This window comes from Stegastes partitus, unplaced genomic scaffold (genome assembly GCF_000690725.1).
Source record: "Stegastes partitus isolate 25-593 unplaced genomic scaffold, Stegastes_partitus-1.0.2 Scaffold282, whole genome shotgun sequence".
Taxonomy (NCBI): Eukaryota; Metazoa; Chordata; class Actinopteri; family Pomacentridae; genus Stegastes; species Stegastes partitus.
The window spans coordinates 328,235-355,264 of NW_007578013.1; the positions used below are offsets into that span (position 1 = coordinate 328,235).

The 27,030-nt window shown below is 42.4% G+C and overlaps 1 protein-coding gene across 1 annotated transcript in view; it reads right to left on the bottom strand.

The window, feature by feature from the left end:
• Positions 1–27,030, bottom strand: part of adgrb2 (adhesion G protein-coupled receptor B2) — a 231,877-nt gene that overhangs the window by 142,039 nt on the left and 62,808 nt on the right. Inside the window, exon 2 of the mRNA XM_008282724.1 lies at positions 17,482–18,385. Coding sequence (XP_008280946.1) covers positions 17,482–18,370 — 889 coding nt within the window. The 5' untranslated portion in view covers positions 18,371–18,385. The remainder of the gene's footprint in view (positions 1–17,481; positions 18,386–27,030) is intronic.

The window sequence follows — 27,030 nt, forward strand, 5'->3', positions numbered from 1 at the left end:
GGTGCTGCTGTCATTCATTTCACTGTGCCCTTGAGGCTGTCAGCTGTCATTGCACGGCTGTACGGGCACCGGGTGCGGTTACGTGTGCACATGTGTGTGTGATGGATTTAGATATCAGTTTATGGGGTATTATATGGACAGCTTCCGCAGCTATTTTTCTCTCTATGAATATTTTACTATCATATAAACAAAACACAATTTCAAGGCAGCTGTGCACATGGGAGAGACAGAGGAGACCAAAAAAAAAAAAAAAAAAAAGAAAGCCGGGGCTCTGTGCCAAGCGTTTTGCCATCAACAGAAATTATAGGTCAGGATTAGAGGGGGTTGGCACAAATGTAGATTCTCCCATTGAAAAAGTTTAGCAAATTTGCGTTCCAAAATGACTATCTGGTTCCACTTGACCACATTTGAGTGAGAATTGGCTGCAGTGGCATAAAAGCACTTGCAGCAGGGTGCAAAAGAAAAGGGAAAACGAGACTGAGATGGAGACTAAGAGTGTTTCTTCTTCCCTGAGTCTTAAATCCGCCATGGGTAACTGCTGGAGTGTGACAGTAGGCTTATAACAGCCAGTGTGTCGATAAATCCCAAGCGCATTTATTTCCTGCAAGACCAAGAAAGCATACCTCGCTTTATGTCCCTTGCAGAACAAAAAGGCAAGGTGATTTTTTTATTTTTAATTTTTTTCTATCCACTTATTTGGCCCGTTATTTATATATTAATGGGTTCACATGCATCATAAAATTTTATTCCCAGCCAGTGCCTGGAAAGATTATGAGCATTAAATACGAATTGTTTGTAGCCTCCTTAACTTTTCATCCTCGTTCCGAATATCTCTTCTTGCTGTGTGTTTACTAAATGAAAATTCACTTCATTTGCATGATAGCGTGCACACTGGCTCGCTGAAACATTAGGCTGAATTGTTAGTGATTACGTTCACTCCTCCACACATCGCATTAGATATGCAGATTACTGTATCGTCCAAAAAGAGCAATAAACGCCGCTGGTGGACTCAAAATTATGAGGAGAAAAAAAAAAAAGCCTAATGGGATCATTATTCAAAGTTGCCCAGACAATTAAGCATAACATATTTATTTGAAGTGCAAAAAGAGTCAGAGAAACCTCTGAATCAACACAACCTCTCTAATGGAAAAGTCTGTAATTGGAAGCAAACATGTGACTTTTTTTATTCCGTGCTTTTGTTCTGTTATTTCCATTTTCTTTCCCATAATCACACTGACGCAAATCAAGCAGAATATCCTGTCAAATCAAATATTACATACAGAATATAACTCATTTAATGGCAGATTCCAACGTGGCACGCTTCACAAAGAGCCGATAAGATGGAGATAGCAGAAACAGGAGGGAACTGATTGTGAGAATAGGCATCTCTGCATGTAAGAGGTCACTAATCCCACTAATCCTACACACACACATGCATACAAAACAATGCCACACACACACACACAGCCGCCAGTCAAGGGCATCAGTAAGGGGAATATGAAAACCCAACTGGCCACTTCTTAAAATGTCACACCCTGACATCCATTTTTTCCGGCGCTCTTATGCACTAACAAATGCACACAAACCAAATACGCAGTTGACCACGGTGTCTCCCCACTGCTCCATTACTCCCTCATGCAGATGATATCATCTCTAGTCGGCACGCAGGGGAGAAGGCAGCGAGAAAGGGGGGAGGGAGGGGAGGTTTCACAGCCCTGCAGGAGATTGTCTGAGGGGGAGAGTTATCTTGGAAGCAAAGAGCCATGGATGAGTGGAACAGAATGACGGATGGTAAAAGTAAAGGAACACACAGGCACCCACCAACACACACACACAGAACAGACAGACACACACACACACTTTCCCATGTGTTTTTGCTAAACTCGTGGGGCAAGATTTCCTTGTCTTGTAATGATTTCTAAATAGGGCCTCATTGCCCAGGGATATATTTAATTGCCACACACCGGCTGGTGATGCTAATGTGCGCTGACAAAAAGAGAGCAAGAGACAGAGGGAGGGAGAGAGAGACGGAGAGAGAGAGAGAGAGGGGGGCGAGTCGCACTTGTTTTGAAGTATAACTTTGACTTGGCAAGGGCACGAGTGACTGTCACTCGGTGGTCAGCGTTACGCGGCCCGTTGTGTTTTTGGACGCGGGTTTCGCTGTTGCTACTGGAAGCAGATGCTGTCACATGTCGCCTCGCTCGCCCACACCACCTCTCTCTCTCTCACGCACACACAAACACACACGTGTCCACTTTCATGCCAAGCTATTGTGTTCTTCCTGCACTGTGTTGCCAGATTGTCTCGCAGTAAACATAATGTCACCCTCTCCCTGCTGCAGGCTCGTGGGTGTTTAAGTTGTATGCGCTCCTTCAGGTGGTGTGTGTTCGTTCTCACGTGCATGCCCGTGTGTGTTTGTGCATCTCTGATGTAGTATTCTATTGGGTGTCATCGCAACCAAGTGACATCAACACCTTGGTTCTTTTATTCCCTCTCGCCGGTACGTTACACAATGGAGGCGTTAACAGGCGGACATAACACAAACTGCACATACTGTAGTCGCACACACGCATCCACAGACAAGAGGGTAAAAGGTATAAAGACGTTCAGTGTGTGCACACTCAAGCACACATGGTCACGATGCAGTGTGGAGTTTGCGTGGGTGTTTGTTTCCTGCACGTTTGCTGACAGAATAAAACCGTGAGCATAACAATAACCAGATATGGAAAAAGTAGCAGAAGACATCAAAACAGGTGCGATTTAAACTTGTATCTACCGTATGTGAACGCATACGCAGTTTGCATGAGGGAATCTCTGAACGTGTAGCGCTGTAGGTATCTGTGAGTGTGTCAGTGTGTTGGGGGAAGCTTCCCTTCCTGTATTAGGATAAATAGCCTTGTCTGTCATGTAAGGCTGTGTCTGGCAAACAGATTCCCCTCACGTCAAGCCAGATGAACACAAATGAGTTCCCCAGAGGACACATTTCAGGGGGAATAGTGTCCTTGTGACACTTATCACGAAGGACATCTTGAGGGTAAAGTGAAGGTGTGGGTGACAGCTAGGAAGCAAGTACGGCTCCATCATGCATCAAGCATGGAGAGGGGTCAGGACTACATAAATGTGCAGGCCTTCAACGCACCTATAGGCAGCAGCATGGAAATACATCTTGTCTTGATACAGTGAAAAAAAAAAAATCATTTACATAATGGCAGGCGATCTGTCATAGCCCCTTGCTACTTGGTATCAATAACCCCCTTCTGTCTGTCTCAGTATGTCTCTCCTGGTGACAATACCATCAGCTCACTTCAGGAAATGGATAGAAGCTGCACCTATAGCCCCTTCGCGACGGCATTAGATAACCACTGGTTGTCGACTCCGATGACGCTTTCAGTATCATTCCATCTCCGAGGTGACAGCTTCCACGCGCACTAAATCACTGTACTGTACCGAGAGGTAATTATACTGCTGCTGTAAATCTTCTCGATAGCCCGGCGAGTTAGATCATCTTCTCACATGCCAGCTTTGCGCGCATACGGTCAGGAAGGCACACACAGGCTTTATGATGTGCATGCTCTCACAGAAGCGGATGCGTATGCAGAGTAACGGCTGTGGGCTCAGGTGGCCAGTTGTTTGTCACATGGGTCACATCATTGCACTTCCTGCACATGATTGAATTCTAAGTAGACCACATGCACTCGAAACAATCATCTATAAAGAAGATTGCATGCTTTTCACTGTGGTTCGGGGGGCAGGGGGTTGGCGCAGGAGTTCCGATTGTAAAGTGCACTTGTCTGGAATAGCAGATGGAAAGAAGGATAGTGAAATGAGTTCTTTCGGTTAAAAGCAGAGTTAGTTTTTTTTCTGTTCATCAGTGTTTGCTTCTTCATTTCAGGAGGAAATAAAATGATCACTGGTTGAGTCTTTCATCTTTCATAGTCAACAGTCTCCAAAAGTCTTTGGCACAAATATGTCAAAACTCTTTCTTAATGTCTTTGGGTTGTTTTGGTGCCCCTTTGGCTGGCATGGGTAATTACAATAGTACTCATTGTGATTGGAAGAGGTGTCAGAAGTTTCAGGACTGGTGTCACACAAGATATATTTCAAATCCAAACTACAAACTACAAGTTTTTCCCTTCAAAGTAATCCCCCTGGAGTCTAACGCACTTCCCCAGCCTTCTCTGCCACGTCGCCATGCACTCCTGGAGGGATTATTCTGGGATCCATGTGTCCACGTCTTCAAAACAGGTCCCCTTGATGACCCTCTTGAGCTTGGGGAAGAATAAAGAATCTCAAGGAGCCAGGTGGGGTGAGTAGGGAGGTTGCTGCAGCACGGCGATGTTCTTCTCAGCCAGGAACTATCAGATGCTCAGGGCATTGTGAGCAGGCGCGTTGTCATGGTGAAGCAGCCACAACTCATCCTGCCACAACTCTTCTCGCGCACTGAACGAAGCAAACGCCGCAAGATCTCTTTGTAGACGTGCTGGTTGATCATCTGAAGAGGAAAACTCATAGTTTGCAGTTCGAAATATATCTTTTGCGACACCAGTCCTGGAACTTTTCTGACACACCTCGTAGTACTTAGTAGTCCGTGTCTCCCTGCCTGACACACAATGCAGTCCACTCAGCTGTTACCGTGTTCCAAAGATGAAGCAGTCTACAGGAGATAATTTTTTTTAAAAATGAGGAGAGCGAAGAGGAGGCTGGTAGGAACAGAGAGTTCTACACTCAGACACTCCTGATGATGATAGCGCAGACGGCAGGGATATACCGACTGAGCCGGTGAAGAAGAAAAAAAAGTACAACATTCGATCATGATTGCTAATGCCGTGGCGGAGCTGCAAAATAAAACAATCATAACTTTGGCTTCCCGAGATTAAATGAGCACGATCGACTGCGATATTGATGTTTTGAATGTGTTCTACTCAAAGAAAATGCCACATATAAAAACTTTGCTCATAGAAAACAGCCCATGTAGATACTGCCGCTTGGTTTCAAGTTGGATAAATCTGACATTAGAATTCTCTGTTTGACTCTTTGCAAAGTGGGTGACACAGTAATTAGAGTGGGGGAGACTAGAAGCCTATCTGTGCACAATCCTGCAGAAAGCTAGCAGGTGTGCCTGAGGGGTCATGAGTAAACTGTAGAATCTGAGATGTAAAGCAACTGAGCAATTTTGTCCAGTTAATAGGAGTGATATCAGGAAACCTCAGGGAAAACACTGGTGACAAAGGCAATGCAGTATTTTCAGATTAAGACGTTTTGCAAATACCAATTCTCAAGTCTATCTTTTAATCGATGCAAAACAAAGACAACTACTCATCAGCATGCACGGTTGACCAATACCCTGCTGTGCCAAAAAATAAAAGAATCAACAGCAGAAAACGTACGGAAGCCAAAACACACTCACATGGGGAGCTATTAACTTCACAGTGATTTGTTGGATGTTTGCATCAAGACGCATCGATAAATACAAGTTAGAAGATGGGTCTATTACGAACTCAACAGAACAAGTACACTAAGACAAAGGGGCATCGATAAAAATGATTCCATCTGTATGATCTCTACATTTAAGTGACTCTTTTCGCCAGCAACAATTATTAAACTGTAATATACAAACAAATCAAAAACAACTACAGTTATACACTCTGTCTCCTTTGATAGTCTGAATTGCATTGAAAGATAATCAAAAACATGTTGAGGTTAATTGCTGATTCTAAATTGTCTGTAGGTGTGAATGTGAGTGTGCTTGGTTGTCTGTCTCTAAGTGTAACCCTGTGATAGACTGGTGACCTGTCCAGGGTGTCCCCTGCCTTCACCCTAAGTCAGCTGGGATAGGCTCCAGCCCCCCCTACGACCCTAGTGAGGATTAAGTGGTGTATAGATAATGGATGGATGGAACTATAGGGTAAATGCTGACGAGTGGTTCCCCATTTGTTTGCATTTTGTGCCACTAGCAGGCGCACAAGGACACACAAGCACCAGAGTAATTCAAATTCCTAAACCCAATCTCATGTTCTTGCACTTATCAACACTGCAATGCACCATCAAAAGTCTGAGGGATTAGGCTGCTAGCTCGAAGATATGGATGTGAAAAACACAGGTTAATAAAAGTCGCTCCTATAAATGCTATTTTGAGAAGGGATAATGCATTGAATGTTGTTGTTTTTTTCTTTTTGTAGGCGTCAAGGTTACACAAAATGCATTTCAGTGGGAAACATTGAATGTAAAGATAACTGTGTTTGTGAACAAACATGTCCACAGGGTATGTTTATCAATGAGGTTAGTTGCACAGCTAGCTATTTCTGCTGTAAACAGTCTTTGTATCCCGGCGTAGGGTTGGTTCGCTGGAAGGGAAATTGATGGAGCCGTGTGAGCTTCGATTTGTCGCATCTGCAGAGCTCGTGCACAGCATGCCACTGATTAACAAAAACCTGTCAATTAAACATATACTCATGGTGCGTTTCTTGGAAAAACCACTTCAGAGTCACGTTTGCTGCTTCAGATGGAAACCAGTATACATCAGAAGTGCGTAAACCCCTTTGCGATATCATTTACATGTTAAATCATTCGAAACTGAAGCAAATGTCAATCATTGCAGCATTCCTAAGACGAGATGCCTCTTATGAGCAATCAGAAACCAAAACTTTAGTAAGACTATCTTAAAAATATAGGCCTCAAACAAGAATATGAATACACCTGTGACCACTGACACACAAGTTAGAAAATCTGTGGTCATTGAAGCCAGACTGGTTACATCTGAGATCTCCAATCTGGACCCATGAGCAGTATCTGTCTTCATGTCTACATCATGGCTCCACACAGGAAAAAATAAAAAATACAGAGGAACTAAAAAGATGGATGGTGAGGTTTTATAAAGACGGAAAAGGATTCAAATTCAGTCAAAACACTGAAGGTACAGAACGAGCTTTAGTACCACTAATCAGAGCCGTCCTCCTAAAATAACGACCAGTTTGCTTGTTGCACAGTTTATCTCTGACAAACAGACGTCAGGATTACGGTCAAAAAAACAGTTGCTTTTCTTCTTCAGCACAAAACTGCAAGAGGAAACTTTGAAGAGAAGCCTGGTGAATACTGATATCACATTCGTTGGTCATATGAAACCAAAATGAATTTGTTTGGCTCCGATGTGGTCGAGCATGTTTGGCATTGATCTGGTCAGGATCACCACAGTGAATGCATAGTCCCGACGGAAGTGGGAGATCGACATTCATCGATGCCACCATGAATACCTGCTGGATAGACCAAAAATACTGGCTGACAAATGACTGCAGAAGCTTGACAAAAGAGAGAGAGAAAAGATAACAATCCAAAACACACTGTCAAAATCACACAAGCGTTTCTAAAAAAAAAAGAAGACGAAAAAGAGAAACTATGACTTGGCAGGATGTGTTTCCTGACTTGAATGCAATTGAACACCTTTGGGTATTTTACAGGGAAGGGTAGAGCAACAAAACTCCTCAAGCAGAGAGCTGACAAAAAAAAAAAGAAGAAAAAATTAGTCTCTGAAGAATGGCAGAACATCTCTCTCAAAAATCCGTGCAACACTGGTATCCTTTATGTCAAGGGGGATCGAGTCTGCCATCAAAAATGAAGATGGGAAGTATTGGAAAAGTAAAAGATTAGAATCTCAGTAACGACTTTGTTGCTTTGAGTTCATACTGCGGATTCTGCATTTTTAATACAGTAAAGTGTTAGTTTGAAATAAATACACTACTGTTCAACTTCAACGTTATACACTCTCTATAAAGCGATACAGTTTTGACATTGAAAGTGATATTGCACAGAGGTTTACTCACTTTGATGGGTTAAACCATCCAAAAGCTCACTGACTGTAAATTCTTGACTTGACTTTTTCAATACACAGATTGAAGCTGGAATTATCATGCAGTTCACATCTGCTTCTCCTGTGCAAAGCAGTGAAATAAAAGCTTCTTTTCATACAGGTGAACCATCACTCAGTTCTCACAAATAGTTGCTTAAATCAGATACTTCTTTTTGCTCCAAACTGCTTTGCTTTGTTTGTACAAAATGTCATTGTTGCTGAAACAATGCACGGCTTTGTGTTTGAAAATTACTGCGCATTGTCACACAAACATACTTTTTCTTTTGTTTTTTTCTATAAAACCATAGAGACAAAATGTCAAACCTGTCATACAGATTCGCACGGCTGGAGTTTGACACTGGGATGTTTTTACATCATCACGCAACAGGAACTTCAACAAAGGCACATACACAGACACGTAAAAAAAAAAAAAAGTCTCCGGGGATTGTGTCACATGACCGTGGGCACAGGTGCACTATGGGATGCCTGTCTATTTTCTGCACTTAATCGATCACATGAAGTCACTGGAGCTTGACTGGGAGTCAGTGGGCCAGAGAGTGATATGGACTGCGTGAGTCTGTGAGTGTGTGTGTGTGTGTGTGTGGTAATATATCTCTGTATTCCATTATCATCGAATCGCTCTCCGACCACTCTCGAGCTGCGAGAGCCCTCTGAGACACAGTGTAGCTCTGAGGCTTTTTGTCATCCAGTCATTCACGCACACACATCATATGCGCTCACACTCACTCTCCCTCACACACATGGTCTCCGACGGCGGGTGTGCATGGGGAGGTCTCTGGAGGTTAGCTAATTTGGCCCACTGGTGCCTTAACCACATCCCCCCTTGCTTCACTTCATCTCCTCACATGTCGCTCTAAACTTCTGCTCTCCTTTCGAAAATACCCCCGCTCTCACAAATCTGCTCGGCCTTTGCTGCCGCTCGCCTCTTAACATCATACAACTTTCATTAGGTGCAGACAGAGTGATGGACCTAATTCAGAGCCAACCTTTGCCCCTCATCCTATCCCCTCTACCAGTTATATCCCCCTGGGATCTGGAAGGCGTTTGGAGCAAGGGAATGGATATTGTACCCTGCAGAAGTGTATTCTCTCTCTCTCTCTCTCTCTCTCTCTCTCTCTCTCCCTCCCTCTCTCTGTATATATATATATATACACAGTGTGTGTGAGTGTGTATGCATTTTCATGTGATCTATATTTTATTAATCTTCCTCTCTTGCTCTCTGTAACCTACTATGTAATGATAGAAGACATGGCTGGTTTCTTTCATAAAAACACTATGAATAATGAAGTTGTTATCTAACCGCCTAATCTCTCCATACCATACTTTGAAATTGTGAAATCTATGAAACACAAGAAACCGCTTCAAAACTGCTAAGCCAGAAGGAGCAACCTTGGGCTCTATGGACCAGAGACCATTGGGGGAATGCTGAAATACAATAATTCTGCCTAACCTAATCACCAAACCAGGGAGAGTTGAAAAAATACAGGCATTTTTACTTCAAAACTGTACATTAGCAAACCATTTCCCACCAAAAACTGCATCCCTGCACAGTTTCACTAAATTCTTAATTGTTGTCGGACACGTTTCCAAGTTGAAAGAGCTTCAAAATTCATTTAAAGAGGATGGATGGCTGGTGACACACGACTTCCACCCAGGAGACTGGAGTTTGTATTCCACCCAGGAACATGAATTTTTAATTATCTTTCATTTTAATTGCTGTTGAGTGTCGTTATTTGGTACTAAAACTACTTGATTACACTTAATGTGATATCATGCTTAGCACCCTTTCAGAATAAGTTTAAAGCTTCTATTTTCTAGCTTTTCATGCTGACCAGTCCAGGCCCATTCAGCGTATAACTGGTTGGCAGCAAAGGAGCAACAGCTGGAAAGCAATACAATACAAATGACAAAGATATGCTCATCTGAAACATATTTGTGATATATTACAAACAAACATAATTTGGGAAATAATATGTTTCCCTCAAATTGTTATTGAGAATGCAGTTTAGTTATGTAGGAACATTGGTATTTGGGAGAAAATGTTGATTTTAGAGAAGAGCAGCCTCAGTTACTGAGTTACTGTTTTGGAGCCTGTTTTAAAAATTCTCAACTGCAACTCTGCTAAATTTGATGCAACAGGTGTGAAACAACAACGCTATACCCATTTTAGTCAGTTTAGTGGTATAGGCGGCCTCTTCAGTGAATGTGCCAGGCTTGGCAACCTTTGACAAATGGTGCCAGTTGTGTTTTTATTACAAATACTACCTGGTTGCAATACAGAGACCTCCAGGGTGGGAAAGGTCTGGTATGTCATGTTATATTTCAGTTACTTTCTTTTTCTTAGAAACAATAACAGGGATTTTTTTCAGTGAGGAATTGAGGAATATATCTATCAGTAAATGCAGGTAGTTGAGGCTATAAGAAATGGAGGAGTACTGGAAAGTTAAACTATATATTGTTCTGAAAAGAGAAGTTAACGGAGTACATTATGAATATGCATTTTGGTTTGAAACTGTTTTTAAAGTGTTCTGGTGGGAAATACTTGAAGTTTAAATGGTGTGCATTTTTCTCTTTAAAGTCCCAAAACTACCGAGAGGCAACACCAATTATAAGATTATAGGGGAAAGATATCTGAATACATTAACTGGAGAAGAGTTGCAGAACTTCATTGGATCAATAGAACCCAAAATTGCACGGTATTTGCTGTTTCGTAGTGAAACTAACATCTGCAGTGGGACACTTCCACTCAGATATATTAGATTCTAACTCAATCTAAGCCAGTATTTACTGAGTATTTTGTCTTAAAAGCCGTCAACATGCAGCGTCGTGTGCCCTTTGTTCTATCGGCAGCCACTGGAAGATACGCAATACATTTTCACTTTATTCAGATTGATGACATTTTTAATAGCATCAACAGGAAGCTGGCTCATGTGCTGTAAACCGATCCATACTCATCCAAAGCGATCTGTTGAGAAAATAGGAAAAGATATAAATGACAAGGTGTGTACGTCTGTGAATGTGTGCGTGTGTGTGTGTGTGTGTGTGTGTGTGTGTGTCGAGGCCTTTGCTGGAGCATAAAGAGGCTCAGTGCTGAGCCCGTTCAGTGAGAGAGTCATCGCCCATGAGCACGGAATACTAATTCTGCTTCCACAGTCACCCTGAGCAGACAGTCTTTCACACACACTAACACACACACACACACGCCTCGTCTTGCTTCATTCTTTTTAGGAAAAAAAAAAAAATCTCCACAGCTACCGTACTTCATGGCACGCAATTACACTTTGTCACGAGCAGCGGCACATGTGTGCATTTTTCATTGTGTCTGCACGCGTTTGGGCAGAGTTAAGGGTTATCAAAACACCTGTATGTACTGTAAGGCCGGCACGGTGTGAAAATAAACACCTCTCGCCCATGCTGCTAAAGACACATGCAGGAAACGCTTGTCTCTCTGCTCTAATTACCAAGAAGCAGATAGTATTCCATGAGGAGGGGATGAGCTGATTATGTGTGAGTGTGTGTGCGAGGGGGGTTTGTAAGTGACGGACCACTGGCTCCTGCTCAATGCAAGGGTGATCTGGTCCCCAGAGTCCCAGCCAAATCCCAGTCCTCTCTCTTGTTTCTGTCTTTTCTATTGCCCCTTCTTGTCTATATCCTCCCACATTCATTCATATGACACAACCCACGCCTCCTTTCTGTGCTAATGAGAATGTCCATTGATTGCAGTGGAAGTGCTGTGTGCATGTATGTGGAACTAGCGTGCCATAGGGGAGGTGTGGATGTCAGGAGATTATGCAAGCGTCCAGCAACAACACCCACTTGTGGGACCTTCTGAGAAACAGGGTCGGTCATACAGGACAGGGACGTCTAAGTTACTCAGATGTCAATATTTTAATTATGTAGACTTGCTCGGAAGCGGATTGTTTCCAACGGCAGGAAGTGTGCGTAACACATTTCATGGAGTAAAATGGGAACTCTAGGAATAAATGCCATTTCCCCCCATAATTTACAGTGTTGTTGAATAGAGTTCAGATTTATTCACAAAACTTTGCATTTTGGATAATATAGAAATGTAAATGCATCATCAGCAACATCACGTCTTTTTAGCAGATGACTGATTCCCTGTCACTGAACTTCAGTATAAAAAAAAAGAAAAAACAAAGAGAAAGATGGAAAAAAAAAAAACAAGTCAAATCCAAGTCCAGCTGTCCTTGCTCTCCTGCATGTGTAAACACTGCTGGTGGACCTTACAACCGTGACCTGAATGTGTCATGACTGCACAAAGCCAGATTGCACATGCACTGGAGGCAGTGAACGCTGCCTCAGTCATTTTATTCTTGAATGTTTGTGTTGGTGAGCTGCGCATTGCCAAAGAAAGAAGGATACAGATGAATATGACCAAAAAAAAACCAGCCATGTTAGAGTTTATTGTGACATTCATACTATAAATACTTCGCAGCAAAGTGTCAAATCTCACGACCTCCCGGCTGAGCTTGTTTACTCATTGTTGTTGATCACTTGTATAGAATATGAATAGAACTTGTGCACAACTTTTGAACGGCAATAAATGAACTTGCTTCTTTAAAAAAAAAAAAAAAAGAAACTAAGCAACATCATCCCAAAATCCAACAAGCTGTGACTGCATTAGCTATATCTTCCGGTCCTCTATAATTCATTGTAATGCATTATCCATCCATCCATCCATCATCCATCCACCACTTAATCCTCACTAGGGTCGTGGGGGGCTGGAGTCTATCCCAGCCGACTCAGGGTGAAGACAGGGGACACCCTGGACAGGTCACCACTGGACAGGGCTACACTTAGAGACAGACAACCAAGCACACTCACATTCACACCTATGGACAATTTAGAATCACCAATTAACCTCAACATGTTTTTGGACTGTGTAGGAGGAAGCCGGAGAACCAGGGGAGAACATGCAAACTCCACGCAGAAAGATCCTGGTGCCCCCATCGGGATGCGAACCAGCGACCTTCTTGCTGCGAGGCAACAGTGCTACCAACTGCGCCACCCTGCAGCCTGTAATGCATTATATACAACAATATTTCTCTCGTGTTTGCTACGGTATAAACCAGCAATCTTTGCAGTACCAGTACCCAATACTAGAATTAGCAAAGAAAACAATGGAACCATTACACAGCCCTTCGAGCAAATTTGAGAAGGAAGTTTCCACTTTCAACCTTGAGTTAATGTGTCCAAGTCGACTAATTAAATTAAAGGGCATTCATAGTAGCGATTGCTCTATGATGGATGAGTCAACACATACAGGATGGTGTAATTTTTCCATGAATGACTGATGAATGATCAAGAACAATGATGCCAGCTACAGATACTCCTCATACAAAATGAGTCATCCTTGTACCAGAACATCTGATGGTATTAAGGAATACACAGAGGGATGAATCTGCTACCCGTGCGAAATTTTCAGATTACAGGACGCTACCGGTGGGTGGATTGGAAGCCACTAGGTGACACAACAAGGTGCCCCTCATCTTTGTCCCTGTCGCAGCTCTAACCTCTTACGGCCTGCGGTTTTCAATCACCAGGGGAAAGAGGACCTGGAGGCATCCATCATCCATCATAGTGACAGTGGCGGTGCTGTGGTTGGCACATATGCTGGCTGCAGGAGTACATGTATGTCAACAGCACGCTACGACATCAGAGGCTGGCTTCCAAACGACGTATGACCACAGAGAAACATCCACATCTTGATTTTTTATCAGCAGCACTGCACTCCTCGAGTACATGTGTATGGAACACGCTGCACTTTGGTGAGTTACTGTGTTCTGCTGCCGCTTTGTAGAGATATACGAATGGCTCACAAATTAGAATTGGTCCAGATCAGGAAATGAGATAATACTCGGTGCACTCTATTTTTTAAGAGGGCCGAGTAATTCACTGGTTGCTTATCAAATGGAGAATCAATTTCACACATTTTTAATGGCATAAATTGAAAAAGGAAAGGAAAAAAAAAAAAGCTGTGATATGGTTTTCAGGCCAGGGCTGTCCTTCATTCTAGATTAAAACCAAAAGAATTGCACATTTTCTGTAACAATGCCCTCTACCCGAGCAATGGGTATAAGAATATGAGGAATGTGGCCAAAATCATAGATCTCTCACCGTTATTATATCTATAAGTGCATGCGGCCAATTTGCAAAGCATTCCTCACTGACAGATTTTCAGTTTCAGGAAGGCTACAAAAGCTGAGAACTCTCTGATATAACAAGTACGAGCTGCGTGTGTTAAACCAGAAGGTTTTGGTTGGAAATCAACCACCATCTGAATATGCTGCTGGTGATTTATTTTGGCTGAAAGGGGTCTTTATCAAAGGTGGGAGAGAAACATAGTGCGAAGACCAGCGCAGTGAAAAGGTTACCATGGTGAGGAGAGGAAAATTACTGAAAATGGGAAGGTGATACAGAGTGGCATGTTTGTTTTTCTTCTTTAAACGCCCTCCATGTCAAATATAATATGTGTCTGTGTTAGGGGTGTTGATTGACAGGAAAACTAGGAAATCTGAGGGTTTTTTTTGTTTCTTCTTTCCTTCAACAAGACCTGACATTCAGTCGCAAAACATCTCAGGAGCTTAAAACCTGAGTGTCTTAAATGTGGTTTCTAAGACTTGCATCATGAGCAGGGAAGCTACAGAAATGTGAATAACATCGAAGAATATGAATGTGCTGTATGTTAAACATTGTTCTATACGCTACGGTGGAGTTATGCACTGCAGATGCAAATACAGTGTTTTAGAGTTAACAAGACTGCACCATGTCATGGTAGCTGAGCGAAAACCTACAATTAAATGCGGGAAGGAAAAACGTATCCTACAACATATTCCCTCACCCGTGCATGTAAACATTGTCAGGCCTGTTTTTATGTGACATGTCTTTCTGTGCTAAATAAAAGCCAGGATAGGTACCTGCACAAGTATATAGTTTGCTTTAAGGTGGAAAGTTAGCTTCTGCTTTTAATGGAAATGAGAATACACTTGTTTATCTGTGTTTTACATATATCAAATCTGTTCAGTGTCATAAAGTCAAACATTCACTGATTTAATTGACAAAGAACCTTGACCTCTCCTGCTAAAAAAAATGGATTGCAAATGTGCTGTTGCTTTATAGACAAATCTTCAATCATATACTCTTCTTAAATCATTTATTTTCTCCTCCAGCTGGGTAGATTAAAGGGAAACAGGTTTTGCACCCGGTTCAGTTGTTATTAGCGCCATTAAATGGCTCTCATGAGTTTTTATCACTCTCAAAGACATCAGCAGTAGGTGTCCTGCTGGCCAGAAAGTGTTATCATCTGTAGTGGTCACTTATAAACCGGCAGTAAGACTGATTATTTTTGGAGACCTTTTACAATCATGTTGTCATGTGTAGGAATCCTACATCAAAATGTAGCTTTGTATCATGTGGCTAGTGTACAAAAGAGCACATTTTAACCACAGAATGTATAAAAGAGGTGCCTGTGGTCCGAAGCGACTTAAACCTGCATTTTTCTCATGTTCAGCAAGTCTGATTGTCTCTAAAAGTCTTTGAGGAAATGACCCTACTTCTCACTTGATTGATTTTATGGATTCAGTTGCTAGTTTTGAGTCTCCTTCAATACGGCATGGTGTTCATTTTGGTAAATTACGGTCCCATCTAAAGTAAAACAGACCATAAAGCAGGATACGCTGAAGGGCATGGCTACCTTGTGATTGACAGCTTGCTGCTGCATGGGTGTGCGTCCTCGAGTTTTCAGTCACGTCATGTGTCATTTTCAAAATCGAACAACGCCGAATTCCCCAGGCTTCAACAACATTAGTCCACAAAACAATGGGCGACATTATGGTGGCTATATCTAGTTTTTGTGTCTTTACTCCAAACTATAACCTTTTCCTAAACCTAACCAAACAGGTTTGGTGCCTAAATATAACCACGGTGATTTAAAAAGGGATGCTGGAAGAATTGGAGCAATAATGAACGGACAAAGGTGGCATTTAAGATTTGTTTTTGAGTGCTCCTGACTAAGCGAGGGCATCCATGTTTATCTTTTTGTGGGTAGAGAAATGGTGCAGGGAAGATTCTGGATCTTGCTCTGACGGTGCAGTGCTGGATTTACAGTAATTCTGGTGTTTTTGGGGTAATTAGGACATAGGGGAATATTTTGGCAGAAAATAGTTTTCCCACATACAAAGGCTTGCCTACACTTCTTTAGGCTATCTACACATCAAGGGGTCTTTGCAGTTCACAGCAGCCTCTCTGAGAGGTGAGTGACCAGCCGGTAGCTAACATGCAAGCAAAAGCAACGTCTTTGAGGCGAGACACAGAGAAGCCAACAGAGCCTCCAGGCAACTGGCAAAAGTTTGATATCACTTGGCGTTTATTTAAAGAGCGATGCTATCCGTTTGTCTTTCCTCTAAAGCAACAGCGGGCCAAGGTAAACTGGCAAAATACTGTCGGTAACTCCATACTCCTACGCCATACGTTTTCGCCTGTCCCTCCGTTTCTCCCTCTTTGAGGTTATTAGATGATAAAATGCTCCCCTGCTGATTGAATCCAGAGAACGATAACCTTCCCGTTAGCAAGGTAACACTCTCCCTGGAGCTCCTGGTATGTGTGTTAGTGTGTTGTTGAAGGCAGGTCAAGCCTCGCAATAAGAGTAACTGGGTTGTAATTAGACTGCAAACATACATATGAGAAACCCAAAGGAAAATGATCATCATGTAATTCTGCGAAATAAAATGCAAACTCCAACATCTCTCTGCATATCTACCTCTACATGGGCCTAATTTAATTAAACTGAAATAAATACTCTGGTGGCAGTGATGAAGTGAAATAATTAAGAAGCTTTAGTACAAGCGTTTGTCCATTTCTGTTTGGATAAAGCACTTATCTGCGTTGCTTACAGGCACACAAGGATTAATGCAGATGCACACATGCGTACATATTTCCATGTGTTTTGTGTGTGAAGGGATTGTCTGCTTCGTGTTCAATTCACTGATGTATGAATGACCATGTGCACAGATTTGCGCATGGGTGTCAAATCTGATCTTGTCCTAACATTGTCAACAGATGGTTTCACACACGTGCACATACACCCACACATACACTGCCCACACACACACACACACACAATAATGTGCAGCATGTAAACTGAAGTCCTAGGAGCCACACCTCTCGGCCACATGGGGGAATCTCTAAAATATAGATCAAAAGGCTGAATTTCTGTCAGGCATTACAAATCTTTTGATGGAGGGTTTAAAGGGCCTCTTTGAACTGCCTCGTTTTTTAATTAAAGGCCAACACGCAAAAGACAAAATTCAAATCATAAATTCTCTGTCAAGCAGAGAATGCGACCTCCCTGAGGTGGTAGAACAAGTCCAAATAACAAGACAAACTTTTCTTCTCTATTCATCATTTGAAGCAGGGTACACAAGTCAACAACTGGTTATATGGGATAAAATTCCTTTACGATTTTAACAATGTATGTGCTACTACATCGAGGTATAAATAATTCTCTGTACAGAGAAGTGTGCTCATGTGTAATGCATCGAAAGTGGCAAAAACAGCTCTGAAACCCTATCTCACATCTCACAGAAACATAATCCTACCTTGTCGGACATCTCGGGGTGCTATGGCGATTGCATCATTGGAATGCAGTTCAGTGACGCAGCAGTCATCGGGAACCTGCGATCCATTGCTGAAAGTGTGCGGCGTCTCCGGGAGCAGCGGAATAGGTGGCGCCATGATGTTGTGATTCGGACAAATACAGCCTGTCTGCGTCATCCCGCAACCATCTCCATCGGAAACTTCCTGGTCTCCATTTTGATCCGTACGCAAACACTCCTCGAACCATCGGCAGAGCACACCACAGGTGAACTGACTGGAGTTCTCATTGTTAATGAGCAACACCTCGACCAGTCTCAGCTCCAGCAACTCCTTAGTTACCTGAGGCTCGTCTGCAGCTGGATGTCTTGTTAGACACAGTTGGACAAAATTCTTATCAAACTGTAGGAAGGAGTAAGGTCCATCTGAGTTAGGTTGGCTGCCACAGAGATCAATGACTTCCTGATCTCTGGCAGTGGCCGTCTGTAAATGAAGGGGACAGCTTTGATTGGCCAGGTGGTGGTCAAGGGACAGGAGCATGGGTGAGTGTGTCCGGCAGATGACGGGGTGGCGGGTGAAGCGGAGGTAGAGGGAGTACTTGGTGGGATCGGGGTTTTCCAGGGACCAGGAACAACCCGGCGCCCTGGAGGGAAAGAGCTCCCTTAGGGAGAAAGAGCCATAGAGCACCCCGGCTACAAGGCTGGAACATGGTGAGGAGACGGGCGAGGGGGCCCCCTCTGCCCCGGTGCTGGGGATGCTATCGGCAGCCCCATAGGCAACCTCAGCCAGGGCAGAGAGAGGAGCTAGAGCGAGGGCAGACACGGCAGCCAGGGCCCCAGCCACAGCCAGGAGAGAGGACAGCACAGACAGACACACCCCACCAGCAGTGTTCATCCTATGACATTCGTCCTGCAGGGAGAGAGAAACGAAACAAGGACGGGGGGGGGGAGATAGGGTTGGATATTAGACATGTTATAGAATATCTTCAAACACAACCTGACAAAATCAACATGACTCAGACAAAAGAAAAACTTCAATGTACTGTACACGTCTAGACCAAAGAATCATGTCTGGTTGGAAATGTTTTTGGACAGATTTCTGCATCGCCTCGGAGTATAATATAACCAAGTTCACGGCAGCAGTTCGCATGAAGTTCTTCAAACGCACACGCACACACACACACACATACACACACACACACACACACACACACACACACAAGCCCTGTCAAAAACACAAACACATCCCTGCTGGGCTGGATTAAAAGGGTTGATGACTTGGCTGTTGAGACATGCACTGTGGGGCCTGCTCTACCCTTTCCTGCTGTTATGTGCACACAAACACATACACACACACATTCACGCACAGACACACACACACACACACACACACACACACACACACACATCGCCTGCTGAGCAGCTCCCCCAAGGCTCTGGCAAACTATTACCATCACCGACACAGTGAGGGTCTGCCAACAGCCTGATTTTGACTCGCAACACAAACACACTGCTGACAAAAAAAAAAAAAAACTCCATATACAGTGTTTTAGTATTTTGGTTGAAACTACTTCAATAGTCACTATATTTTTGTACACTCAGTGTGTCTGCTCCATCACCTGAGACTTTCAAGTGGTTCTGCATAAACGAGGTTTGAGGAGGATGTGTGGGAGACGGGAAATGTTCGCAGCACTCTACCAATAACCTTATAGCATAATATTCAGACAAGTTCCCCTAAAATATCTCTGTGTTCAGAAATTCAACAAAAAATAACCTCCCTGAAACTTTATACTTTAAACATTTCACTAAACTTGACAAAACTATTCAGTCAACCTCTATTGCTTATTATTATTTACCTTTATATAACCAGGAAGTCCCGCTGAGATTAGAAATCTCTTTTACAAGGGAGACCTGACCAAGGTAGCAGCCATACAAAGTCAAAAAACGAATATAAAACAGATACATGATACACAAATGAATATTAAAACAATAAAACGGATCGACAACTATTCAAGGACAATGGCCTCTCAGGAAAAAACTATTAATGCTTGGGAGAATATTGAGGGGCGACTCTCTTTTTCAATGACATTGAATTAAATCACTACAAGAGAGAGGACAAAGAGAAAAATAAACAATGAAGAGGTGCGCTAACAGACAAAATGCAGATGGTTAAATAAACACATTAATATTTCCTGTTTAGGCAAGGTGATGTGTTAGATAAAATAATTAAAATGTAAATTAAAGTGCAGCAATATAAAAAAAATCAGCAGATAATTAATTTAAATGTGAAATAAAATAGAATTATGTAAAACAATTGAGAGAACACTTTACTCAAAAAAAAGAAATTTAAAAAATAAATTGACTGATGCAAAAAAAAAAAGATGGAAAATTACTAATAATTTTGCAAAATATCTCCCAGCTGGAAAACCATGAGTTCATGTGATGTGATCTGCCCAAAAAGCAACAACAACAACAACAACAACAACAACAACAAAAAGAGACAGGCACCATTTTCATATTCCACTACAAGGTGCCACAGAGTGAGCATCAGTACATTAGTACTGAGCTCACGCAGACTGGACGCATATCAAGTCATTTATTGTGCTGTAAATTTCTGTCCGTGCCGCATTTACTTACAGGCTTTAAAGCTGTGATGACAAGTTATGAAGTGCCAAAAACCAACACATGATCTATTTGCATACACTGAAAAAAAATCAAACAACTAATACATATTACAGCTTCTTCTTTCAAACCAGTTGGCTAAAGTGAAGAAAAATGACTCCATCCCTGACTTTACCTTGAGACGAATGTAATGCTGCCATCTTGTAATAGGGCCTTATCATACAGATTGAAAATAAATGCACAAATGTGAGAATATGCAAAAGAAATATTAATATGTTTCACATGGAAAAAGACTGCACATCCTCCATAGTCAGGTAAAACACACAACAGTGATGCACACACAGTTAACATAGATAAGAATTATAAGGAAATACTACAAGTGAGCTACACATCGTGCTAGTACCAGCCAAGGTTACCAAACGTGTGACACAGCTGCAAAGAGCCACTTCACAAAGCATGCGTGAGCCTTTAGAGCAACTCCACTTCCCTAAGGCCTAGATTAATGAAACACAGCAGTCGCCTGTACTTCACAGGATTTATATAAGTCAGCTAAGGCTCTCCGGCATTGCACAAATCGTCCACATGGCCTGGGTGAGACGGAAGGAACTACGCTTACTTCACCATGTCCCTCTCAACCATGTCAAGTGCTTCTTCCTGTCCACAGGGTTGGGCGATGAGAGGCACTCAGGCTTACAGGTTTGAGGTGTTAATAAGAGCTAAAAATGCATTAACGGCAAGAGCAACAAAACAGGAGAGGTGTAGGGGGAGATGTAGGAGAGAGAGGTGCAATAAAATGATTGCAATTATACAGGGACTATGAAAATATGTCCAAAAGTTGCATCATTCATCATGAAAAATAAATAATCTCCTTTGGGTTTTAGGCATCCTGCTGATGCTAACTCAGAGTGATGTACGGAGCAAGAAATGGTTTACTGCCGTGCTCAAGGACAATTCACCTCCACGCAGTATTTCTGATGGAAAATAAGTCAGCTACCATCAGGGTCATGGAGAGGTCTTCGTAACCAGCACTCCACCCTGCTGTGCAGAGCAAATATTAGTAGATTGTAAATGCGAGCGCAACAATGTTTTGCAATACTACAGCACTGCAAATATGGGTGGAATAAGGGCAATAAAGTTGGACACGGAGGAATATGTATGAATTTACAGGTGCTGTATAACATTTAGAATCAGTGGATGTTGCACTGGAGCACCAGCATCTCAGACCAAAACAATCAGCCACACCTCCTCTAACAATCAGTGTGCACAAGCAAAATAATCAATAATAAGTTAGCACCGTCTCCTCAGAGCTAGAAGGTCCTTGGTTCGCATCCTGGCCTGGGCCTGGAGTTTGAATATTCTCCCTGTGCAGCGTGGGTTCTCTCCAGGTTCTCCGGCTTCATCCCACAGTCCAATAACATCCATCCATCCATTATCTATACAACGGTTAATCCTCATTAGGGTCGCAGGGGGCTGGAGTCTATCCCAGCTGACTTAGGGTGAAGGCAGGAGACACCCTGGACAGGTCACCAGTCTATCACGGGGCTACACTTAGAGACAGACAACCAAGCACACTCACATTCACACCTACGGATAATTTAGAATCACCAATTAACCTCAACATGTTTTTGGAATGAGTGGAAGGAAGCCGGAGAACCTGGAGAGAACCCACGCTGCACGGGGAGAACATACAAACTCCACGCAGAAAGATCCCGGGTGTCCTCACTGGGACTCGAACTGGCAACCTTCTTGCTGCGAGGTGATGGTGCTAACCACCGTTCAACCTTGCAGCCCCAGTCCAATAACAGGCTAATTGGTGGTTCTGAATTGTCTGAAGGTGTGAATGTGAGCATGCTTGTTTGTCTTTCTGTGTAGCCCTAAAATAAATTTCATTCTCTGCTCAGGGTGTCATTACTCTTCCATATCTTATCATAGCAGACACTTGTCTGCTGCTACATTTAGGCCATAATAATGTTCCAAATGTTGTATATAGAACCTTGAGCAAACTGTGAAGGTCGGCAGAGACACAGGAAAACATATGTACACATGTATGTGTGCTTGCTCAGAAAATACACTATACTGTTGCACAGTAGACCACACTGCAGAAAGACACTGTAGTTTTGTTCACTTATCAGGCAGTGTTTACTTTGGGAGGAGCTGGTGGTGCTGTGAGACAAGTAACCATAGCAACATCATGATCTGCTATCTTATTCTGGTTTCCTTTATCTTCGTCTTTTGTCACTGTTTGGACAGGGTTTTTTTGTTTCTCCCCCCCATCCTCCCCGCACAAGATTCTCACCTGTGCTTTTTCACTCGGAACGCATGACATGAATAGTTTTTAAGCAGCACGGGCTCCGGTTGCGGTGACACTTTGACAAATGCATGCCACAGTTGGGCTGAGGGAAGGTTAATGTAGCATGTTGTGAAATACGCTCAAGGACATCATGCTGTCTGGCATATGATGGGGTTATAGACTCTGTCACCTGAACACGCTCACCTAGTTTCAAACAAATACGGCATGAGAAAACATCCATACAGACTGCACCACAGCCGGTGACACATCCTGCTAACAATGTGTCAGTGAACTGTTAAATCCAGAAATGCACTGGCGGTGTAATGAATTATTCTATATGACAAACTGCTTTTCCGGTTTCCCAGTGCACTGAGCACAGCTGTAAAATGCACAGACATCTATGTCTACGCTATCAAAAATATATATATATATTTAAAATTTTCATTCTTTCAAAGAATTCAAATGTATCGTGCTACAGACCTATCAAATAGAATTATAGACCAAACCATGCATAGGTAAAAATACACACATTTTACGGATGAAAAGAAGTCAAAAGCGTTAAGCAAATTGTTTTTGGGACAATGAACAATGAATATTCATAGACCCACAGTCTGTGCAAGAGTAGGCCCTAAAGTGCTGTCTTCATGAGGCCATTCTGTCCCACTTCACTCTAAAACAGCACTTTACTGTGGGCATCCATAAATATTCATTAGCTTTGATGTCTTCCTTCCCCCTTCCACCTTGACATTAATGTTATCACCAAGGATGGCAAAATATGTATATCCCTCACTCCCTGTCTCTCTTTCCTCTCCCCGTCCTCTTGGCTCTGTCTTCGTTCTTTAATGCAGTGAAGTGACAAAATGAATCATCTGATCTTTGTCCTCACCATAAAACTCTTGCACGACAGAATAGTGCTGGGATACTAGTTTTAGAATAACATCGCAGCGCTAAAAGTATCACTGTCAGAGTCTTCGGTGCTATAGTACCACATGTATAGGAGACACGTCGCTAAACTTTGTTGCAAAAGGAAACGCATCGATTTCCAGCTGTCTCGCAATGAAACTTGTAAAAAAAAATATATGACCTCACGATGCACTACATTTATTCAGCGCTCGAACGGTCCCTGGCATAAAAGAATGTTTGTATCCATTTCTCCTGCTCAGTGGGATCCTGTACTTTCTCCCTAATGGTAAAAGCAAATGGAAACGATCACCAATTATATTATTTTCCATGTGCCTGTTTCTGGAAGCTCCACAGTCTCGGTGCACTGAAAAGTTTAACCGGCTTCTAAAATGCCAGCGTAGCACGCTGTGACACCACAAAGCGACGCACTCGGAATGACTGAATTATAAAATACCCACAGACAATGTTTAAAGATGTCATCCTGCAGAGAAACCAGAGGAAATGCACTGCAGAACTCATACCCGAGACGTTCGTTGTGGGGAGTCTAAGTCTCTGGAGCTGAGTTCACATTAACAACCTGATACTGGAACTTGTTTATTAAACTCATAACTCATCCCTGAAGGTTGATACTCATCTTGCGATAAACCAGAAGCTATTTCCTCTGTTTTGTTTATGTTGACAATTAAGAAGGTCTTATCGCTGTCAATACGATGAGAAAAAAACTTTGTCTTTCAAAATAACAAAACACAGAACTGGAGAATGTCTTTTTGAACTAACACTTCAAGCAAACTACCACCATTACTGGAAGATATTTATAGATCAGACTTATTCCACTGAGTCTCTGAGTTTTCCCCCATCGGGGCAACATGTACAGACCTGAGGCCTCAGCAGTAAAGCTTCAAACCTTAATAATTTCGGACTGGGAAGTGAATTTAAATGAAAACCTGTTTACTGCATTGTCCAATATTCAACAGGCATTTATGCTCAATAGTCTTTAATGCTAATCTTTCGCCATGTCTAAGCCAACATCTGTTTTTTGGTTGTTTTTTTTATTTTTTTTTAGAATTTATGTCAATGATAAGCTTTGACTGTCTCTTCCATCTCAGCCAGTGAAGCTAGTAACTCCTTCAGAGGACTCATAGCTGTCTTGGCGGCCTCCTTCACAAGTCTGTTTCTTGCATGGTCAGTCAGTTTTTAAAGACGACCTGCTCTAGGCAGATTGATGCATGATGTTGCCATATTTCTTCCATCTCCTAATGATGGGTTTAAATGTACTGAGATATGTTGTTAATTGGAAATTTCCCTGTTTCCATCCCTTGACTTAAGTTTTTCAGTAACCTTTTCATGGAGTTGCTTGGCATGTTCTTTTTGCTTCATGGTATAGCTACAGTCAGGAGTATTGATTCACCAGTGACTGAACCTTTCAGATCACTTGAGACACATTCACTGCAATCAGATGATCTCCATTTCACTAACTGTGTGACTTCTAGCACCAGTTGGCTGCAACCGGTCTGACTTAGGTGAGTCACTTTAAAGGAGGCGAATACTCGTGCAATCACTTATTTTACATTTTGACTTTTTAATTAAATTACATTCCTTTTAAATGAAAGAGTCTTTAGATACTGAAAAATTCTTGTGATAAATACTTTCAACAGGCCCACAACGCAAAGCAATGTTGGCATTCATGTTCGGATCAACCTGTAATGCAAAGTACGTCAAGTCTGAAAATCACTCTCCTCTTAGTCTACCAGCTAGGTGCTAACTTTTCTGTTGGTGATAAGCAAACGGTAAAAAAAAGCAAAGGGCTTGAAAAGCTTTTGTCACTGTCAACAGCAGCCTGCTGTGGTAGAGAGGATGCCACGAGAGCAGTGACAGTGAACCAAAACAGGAAAGTCGTGGGCTACAAAACCAACATAACGAGCTGAAAGACATTACGAGGCTCCACAGAGCCGCGGAAAACTGCAGAGATGGAGAATTCTCACTACAAGTGGCTCTTTTTTTTACTTTATACATAGCCAATGGATCCATTGCTTTCCAAAAATATGTATTATATTCTCAACTTTTGAAATTCAGTGTTATCTGGCAACAGATAGCCTTGGCCAATAAAATTTGTGCAAGCGCCCAATCCTGGTAGATTACTTTGTACTGTAGCACGGACAGAATATTTCTACTGTTTACTTGGGGATTATTGCAACAGAAGATAAAATGATTACCACAATATCTCCCAGGGTTGTACAGTCTCATAGAACTGCATAACACGGTACCTTTTTCCTCATATGAACCCTACATGGATTTATAATCACCTAATAGACACATGGAACAATTCCTCCCTACTAATGCTCCTTTTTTAAATCCACAACAGCTGGTTAGAATGTCGTTATTTTGCACACTGGTTGTTTATCTTGCAGACCTATGCACACCTCGTCAAGTTGGCTGTATAAAACACCAGCGGCAAAGAAAACTTGGCCATGTGAACCTTGGTTTCATAGACATACCATTCATACCAATTACTCTTAGAGTAACACAAAATAACTGGTGACGTGTTCTGCACCGGGAGGTGTCTAAAATGAGCATCACTATCCAGAATGTGGTAACTTCCATGAGGCTCTGAGGCTCAATGACGCATTGAACCACAAGTCTCTCCCAGTAAACTTTCTTGTTCTGGTAGAATAATAAAGTGGAAAAGCTTGTGGGCAGCAGGCTTAACAATATCCCTAGGTAGAGTGCTTGTGTTTTGGGGAATGCATTTCGGGAGGCTTTTCGATAGAGAATCATGACACCCTCTTCTTATCTGAGTCTCCCTCCCTCTGTTTCTCTGCCCCCACCCTGATCTCTCATTCTTATTGCAGACATCTAAGTGCACTGTGACAGACAATGGTGCTGTCTGATTTATTGATGTGGAGTATTTCTCTCATTTGCAACCCTCAGCAGAGATCAGCATGTGGCCCTTGCACACACACAAAGCGACGCTCACTAACTAATCCATGCGCCTCCGCGCACACACAGGCACACAAGCCTCGCCCGTTTGAATGCTAACTCTATATTATCAAAAATTCAAGTTTGCATCCTTGCGCCAAGTGTTTGCAGTCTCTCACTGCCGCTGATTAACAAGTCATGAAACGTTCCTCTTTCTCTCTTGGCCTCCAGCATAAAATTCTCAACTCTGCCACTTCTCATCTTTTGCTTCAACCCCTCAGAAATCTCAGCCTTCCTCAAAGTCAAACTTAATTTATTTACACACATCTGCACCCATCCATGTGTGCTCGGATTTAAGTCTTTTATCTGCATAAGATCTTCTGTCTGTAAACCAATATGAAGAACTAATGTTGTTCATCTGATTTAGTTCGGTTGACATTTCTGAAGTCGGTATTCTGTTTGTCCTTTTATCAAACGTACTCCAGCACACCATCAAGTCAGTGCTTTTCACTTTGCCTTATCAGTTATTCACAAATGGCAGGCAAGCTGAGAGGATCTCCCGCTGTGAAGAGAGACAGAAGTACTAAACCCCTCGATCACAGGAAAGGGCATTTTGTCTTCCAGCTATGGCAAACGCAACACACACACACACAAACACACACCCCTGCATCTATACATATTCATAAAATCATGTCGGCTTGACATGTGACATGTGTGCTGATTGAGGAACAAGGCGTAAATTATACATGTGTGATGGAACACAGGAAGAAATTAATTAATTATGCAATATTAAACCAGTGAAGAGAGTGAGCCATTAGATCACA